The sequence below is a fragment of the Triticum dicoccoides genome, chromosome 5B (genome assembly GCF_002162155.2).
Source record: "Triticum dicoccoides isolate Atlit2015 ecotype Zavitan chromosome 5B, WEW_v2.0, whole genome shotgun sequence".
Taxonomy (NCBI): Eukaryota; Viridiplantae; Streptophyta; class Magnoliopsida; order Poales; family Poaceae; genus Triticum; species Triticum dicoccoides.
In genome coordinates this window covers 691,802,527-691,808,470 of record NC_041389.1, presented here as the reverse complement: position 1 = coordinate 691,808,470, position 5,944 = coordinate 691,802,527, and the positions used below count along the sequence as shown (strand labels likewise).

At 49.4% G+C, this 5,944-nt stretch overlaps 1 protein-coding gene and 2 pseudogenes across 1 annotated transcript; all 3 read left to right on the top strand.

The window, feature by feature from the left end:
• The first annotated feature begins 2 nt into the window (after positions 1-2).
• LOC119310551 lies at positions 3-1,104 on the top strand (annotated as a pseudogene).
• A 190-nt stretch (positions 1,105-1,294) lies between these two features.
• LOC119310550 (internal alternative NAD(P)H-ubiquinone oxidoreductase A1, mitochondrial-like) lies at positions 1,295-2,515 on the top strand. The gene is made up of 2 exons (XM_037586261.1): positions 1,295-1,320; positions 1,690-2,515. The coding sequence occupies exons 1-2, from the start codon at positions 1,295-1,297 to the stop codon at positions 2,513-2,515; spliced, it is 852 nt and encodes a 283-aa protein (XP_037442158.1).
• Positions 2,516-2,524: 9 nt separating this feature from the next.
• On the top strand, positions 2,525-3,250 carry LOC119307615 (annotated as a pseudogene).
• Positions 3,251-5,944: the final 2,694 nt, after the last annotated feature.

The window sequence follows — 5,944 nt, the reverse complement described above, 5'->3', positions numbered from 1 at the left end:
TGCTGCTGGGATTGGGCATTCTTCTCCAACTAAACGACTTTAGGTAAATTGCTCTTCTTTGCTTGTGTGACTGGAATGCAGTTTGTCTGTTTTGGATGCTATCCCTCATTTCAAATAAACTGCAAAGATATGACAGCTTTTCAGATGTATTTTGCTTATGTCATTATTGTAATATCCACCTCTAATTTGTCTCATTTTCCATGTAGCCATGTTCTTGGGGCGTCATCTCTTCTTTTGGTCTTCTCTTATCCCTTGATGAAGAGGTTCACATCTTGGGTATGTTCTAAGCACATGCAAAGTTTTACTAGCATAATCTTTTGTCCTGAGAGTAATCACTTACATTACTTCCAATGCATCTGTAACAGCCTCAGGCATTTCTTGGCTTGACCTTCAACTGAGGAGCTCTGTTAGGATGGGCTGCTATCAAAGGGAGCCTAGATCCTGCTGTCATCCTCCCATTGTATAGTGCTGGTATATGTTGGACATTGGTGTACGATACCATATATGCACATCAGGTATTTTACTAGTGGTGTTCTTTCATATCTAAACTGAGCAAAAGCATTGCTTCTTATGGTCGTATCCATATACATTCCAGGACAAAGAAGATGACCTCAAAGTAGGAGTTAAGTCCACAGCATTAAGGTTTGGAGATTCGACCAAGCAATGGATCAGTGCCTTCGGTGCTGCATCGATTGGCAGCTTTGCACTCAGTGGCTACAATGCTGAACTTGGTCGGTGCTCGTTATAAGAATGTCATGCTCTATGAAAATTACATTGTTTTTAAATTATATATATTGACTGCTTACTTTAATCATGTGCGATAGCATGGCCGTACTACCCTCTTCTGACAGCCGCAGCTGCACAGTTGGCATGGCAGATTTCAACCGTCGACTTGTCTGACCGCTCAGACTGCAACAGGAAGTATATTTCTTTACATCGAGATCATCGAGATTTAAAACAGATGGTGTGTTCATTGGTTTGTTAGACTGCTTATGAAGTGCTTAAACTCATTGTGTTTCATCTCTACTCTGCAGATTTGTGTCAAACAAGTGGTTTGGAGCTCTGGTATTCTGGGGAATTGTTTTTGGGCGACTCGCATCGTGATACATGCATCATTTTTGGTAGTTCTGATAGAACCCGTACATTTTTGTAGCTAGTGCGATAAGGACAGACAATTTGTTTTAACCTTCCCATCTGCTAAATGCACTATACTGCAGCATGAATATCTGTAAGTTTTTTCTTTCATTACTTGTGCTTTTGTTTCTTCTCTGCTGAACATGAAAGGCAAACCCTGATGATAAGTTCTGATGGTCTAGCAGGGTAATTTCCTGGGAGGTAATAGCACCCCAGATCCACAAACTTGCACATAATGTGATGTTTTAGTCCAAAACTTGCAAAATGTTACTGAGGACTCCCACAACTTGACACTCTATGTGATGTTTTGGTCCACAGCTAATCACAGCGTGACAAGTGGCAGTCCAGAGGGTGGACCGGTCAGCTCTGGCAATTTTGCACGAAGGCCCCTGCCGTTTCCTTGATTCAGCAGTGTTGGATGATTTGCTTTGCTGATCCAAGTCTTCTTACCGAACAATCGCAGTGACATCTGCAACAAGCCAACAACTCGCACCAGATACAGTCGGTAGAAGCAGCGCAGCACGCACGTTTCAATGGCTTGGTCTAGGATCGCAGGAGCTCGCAGTTGTCGCAGTCACTCTCGAGGATCGCGTCCGAGGGCGGTGTGCCCACCCCGGCGGCGTCCGCGCTGCGCAATGCGGCAACGCTGGGGCCACGGAGCCGCCACGCCGCGTCGTTGTTCCACAGCCTCGCGTGCATCGGCCTCGCCGACAAGTGCGGCGCGGGCGCGGCGGGCCATCTCTACGGCCCGAGCAGAAGCATCAGCGCGACCCCTGCGAGGCTGCTCCCCGCGGCAGCAGAGCCCGTGGCGGCGGAGTACTCCGATACCGAGGACCCCGCTGAGGCAATGGCGGCGTTGCCGGATCTGGGCCCAACGGGCCTCAAGAACAAGCCCCGCGTGGTGGTGCTCGGCTCCGGGCGGGCGGCGTGCCGGTTCCTCAAGGATGTTGACACCTCCGTCTACAACGTGGTGTGCGTGTCCCCGAGGAACCACATGGTGTTCACGCCGCTGCTTGCGTCGACGTACGTCGGCACGCTGGAGTTCCGGTCCGTGGTGGAGCCCGTCAGCCGCATCCAGCCGGCGCTCGCCACCCGCCTCGGATCATACTTCTTCCTGGCCAACTGCACCGACATCGACACGCGGAAGCACGAGGTGTACTGCACGGTGGCGGCCGGAGACGAGCAGCTGCCCACCAACCCCTACCGCTTCAGGGTGGCCTACGACAAGCTTGTGATCGCCAGCGGCGCCGAGCCGCTCACCTTCAACATCAAGGGCGTCCAAGAGAACGCAATCTTCCTCCGCGAGGTGAACGAGGCGCAGCAGATCAGGCGCAAGCTCCTCACCAACCTCATGCTGTTAGCTCCCCATCATTGCTTGTGAACAGGAGTGACAAGATTCGCGTCGTACCCGCAAATATTCTTCCCGACGTCCATGGCGGAGCCCAAGTGACCCGGCGGCATCGCCGTGAAGACGGAGGCCGACGCGTTCCACGAGCAGTACTACTCCTTTCAGCGGCGCCGCCTCCCTCTTCCACCACGGCAAGCCGGAGAGGAAGCACTTCCCCTTCCTGACCGACGGCGGCGAGGCCACGTTCGGCTGCCAGCCGCCGGCCTTCACCATCACACCTTCCTCGGAGAGCAGCAGCAACAGCAGCCGGCACAGAAACGGCAAGACCACCATGTTCGCCCATGACGGGGGCCCGGACCACAACTGTGCTCTCTCTCTTCTGTCAGACAACCCGGCACCGGCGCACATCATGGTCCCCGCGGAGGCGCATCATCTCGGCGGCGGCGGCGGCGTGATGATACATTACGGTGGCAGCGGCGGCGGCAAGGTGGCGCGGCTGTCCAACAACGGCGACGTCTCGCTCACCGGGCTGTCTTACGTGAGCCTGGGAGACAAGGGCGCGCCCATGTTGCACGCGTCTAACAGATCATAGCACGCCGCTGCTATTGCAGCACTGCCGTTACTACCAGCACAACGGCGGCTCCGGCTGCATCCCAGCTCCAGCAGCAGTACCATGGATACTGCCACCACCAACACCAAGTGAGCGCTGATCAGGGGAACCACCCGGATGCAGGTGGGATGCATGCCCTACCCTTCTCGTCATGGTAGTCGTCTCATCAGTCAGACTAAGATCCTAGGCAGGTGGTGTTGGTTATCAATCATCAAACATGTCACCTGATAGTGTTAGCCCTGATGATCCTCAAGAAATCACCCAAGATATGTCCATTTTGCAACTTCTCTTGATACTCTTAACTTATGGAAGCTCCCCCTGCTTATGATTCAGAATAGGATTACGACGATTCTATTTTTGTATCGGTTGGTTTGTTCATTTTGGCCGACGTGCACTTGGTTTGGTAGGGTTACATCAGCAGAAAGTACACAGGGGGTTTGAACTGTACTGGACAGTGGAATTGGCATCAAAATATTTAGGTAGTTGATTATTCTAATCAGGTGACAAGTGGGAGTTTGTGCAAAATTGATAGTGCAGGTTGAATCGAGTAAACGGCAGGGGCCTTTGTGCAAAATTGCCAGAGCTGACCGGTCCACCCTCTGGACTGCCACTTGTCACGCTGTGATTGGTTGTGGACCAAAACATCACATAGAGTGTCAAGTTGTTGGAGTCCTCAGTAACATTTTGCAAGTTTTGGACTAAAAAAACATCACATCATGTGCAAGTTTGTGGATCTGGGATGCTATTACCTCATTTCCTGGGCATTTTAGGGCATCGTTCCTCCTTTGGCTCCCAATGATAAACAAGGAGCCAGTGAAAATGCATTGTTCTAGAACACATTGTTATGCATTGATGTAATTATTCTTATATATATATATATGTACTCTCCTGACACAAGACCACGATGGCGATAGTCTTTGAGGACCAATATCAGGATTCGGTCAAAACACCGAGTATTTTTGGATGTGCTAAACTGTCTGTCTTTTACATTATTTGTTAACACATCTAGCCCAGTGCTTCTGGGGACAAAACTTACTGCAGTAAATCAATTCCGACAATTTGTTCATGACACACTTGATTATGTTACCACCATGATCCCATTTGACAGGACTTTTAGGTAGTAGTTTGACTTGGTAAATGGAGTCTGTGCCATTATACTGCCAGATTAGGCAAAGTGATTTTTGTTCCTAGTGCTGTAACTTTATTTTAAATGACTGACATTATTTATTTCAAAAAATTTAAAGAAAGTTTGAGTGTGTTGAGAGCCACTGGAACCGCCCTTATTCTGTTTGAAAAAAGAACAGCCCTTATTCTGTTCTTGGAAACAGAACCACCCTTATTCTGTGAGTAATATTAAAACCGAAGACCCAAGAAGACCTCATTGCTGAGCTTAGCTTATTCAGTTTCCAGATCTAAGTGCCGTCTTCTTAGCAGAGATCAGTGCTGATAGTTCTCTTAAGATCTCCAAGTTGCGCACTCTGTCATAAGTGGCCACTGAATGCTGTATCTACTCCCTCCGTCCGGAAATACTTGTCGAAGGAATGGATGTATCTAGATGTATTTTAGTTCTAGATACATCCATTTTTTATGCATTTCTTCGACAAGTATTTCAGGACGGAGGGAGTAGGTACGAACTGGTTGATTTTACCATAGCAGTACATCTTCTAGAGTATTTGAATTGCATGTTTACATCGGTCGCTGAACTGTGTTTTTTCTTGCAGCAACAAACAGTCCATCAATTTTCAGTGAATTCATGTGTGGCATCAGTAAAGCTTTTACTTGGAAATAACAACTGCATGGTCAGGAGCAGTGCTTATATTAGTTAATGGTTGCAGCTGTAACAGGCACTACACCACGGTTGTTAATTGAAGGCATTTTTATAAGGGCACTTTGTAAATGCCTCAAAATCGTGCCTAGAGGTGGCGTTTTAGAAAAATGCCTCAGATTGATGCAGCTTTGAAGGCGTTACAGAAAAGTGCCTTGGTTGATGTAGCTTTGGAGGCACTTTTGGAAAACGCCTTGGATTGTTGCAGATTTGGAGGCGTATTAGCAAAATGCCTTTGATTGATGCAGCGTGGCAGGGCTGGCAGCGGCAAACTGGCCACATACTGCGGTTGATGCGGGTTGCTGTGCTGCTCCAGCGCGACCATCAGTGTTCAAGCTTGCATGAGTCTCTCTCTGGGCTGTGCTGCTTGGCCGTCGGCGTTCAATCCGCCGCCGATGAGATCATTGGCATACCGGAGATGAGCTGCGTAATGATTTTTGATCGGGGGACATGCTAGTCTGCAGATTCTTTGGAATTTGGTTCGAAAGAATCTGACTACTCCAAGGCTCCAGAACTGAAGAATTGTTCACTTGTCTAAGGTGGCGTGAAAGTTCCTGGTGGGGACTGGGGACGTTAGCGACAGCAGCGGCTGGAGGTTGATGACAACGAAATCTTTGATATTTATGATATTGATTCCGTAGTAAATCACAACTTCGCATTAGTTCTACTGGTCGTGAATGTGAGGCTAGCAGCGATCGGTCCTGGTTCGAATCCAGTTATTGCCATTCAACTAAGATTTTTCGTTCCCGGTTGAGCTTTCCATACAACCGATTAGGCCTCATTTGGTTGTGAGGGATCCTCCCGGGATCCCCGTCCTTTCCCCGGTCGAGACTCCCGCCTGCAATCTCCACCCCGGTTTTTCAGACAATCAGTTTGGTAACATCATGGAAAGGGTTTTCTCGCCCCGATCCTCCCGAAATCCCCGGGCCGTTCACCCCGACCTCCGCACGGCAGGAGAATTCGCCCGGGTCTCTCGCGACGCGATGACTGAGACGCCTCGTCGCTCTGTTCCTCTGCCCTCCCCCCC

Bases quoted from the DNA above. Each gene is read 5' to 3' on its own strand.
- LOC119310550 (XM_037586261.1), top strand. From the start codon at position 1,295: ATGATAAGTTCTGATGGTCTAGCAGG. The intron at 1,321-1,689 runs GTAATTTCCTGG...CTAGGATCGCAG, and splicing joins AGTTCTGATGGTCTAGCAGG to GAGCTCGCAGTTGTCGCAGT.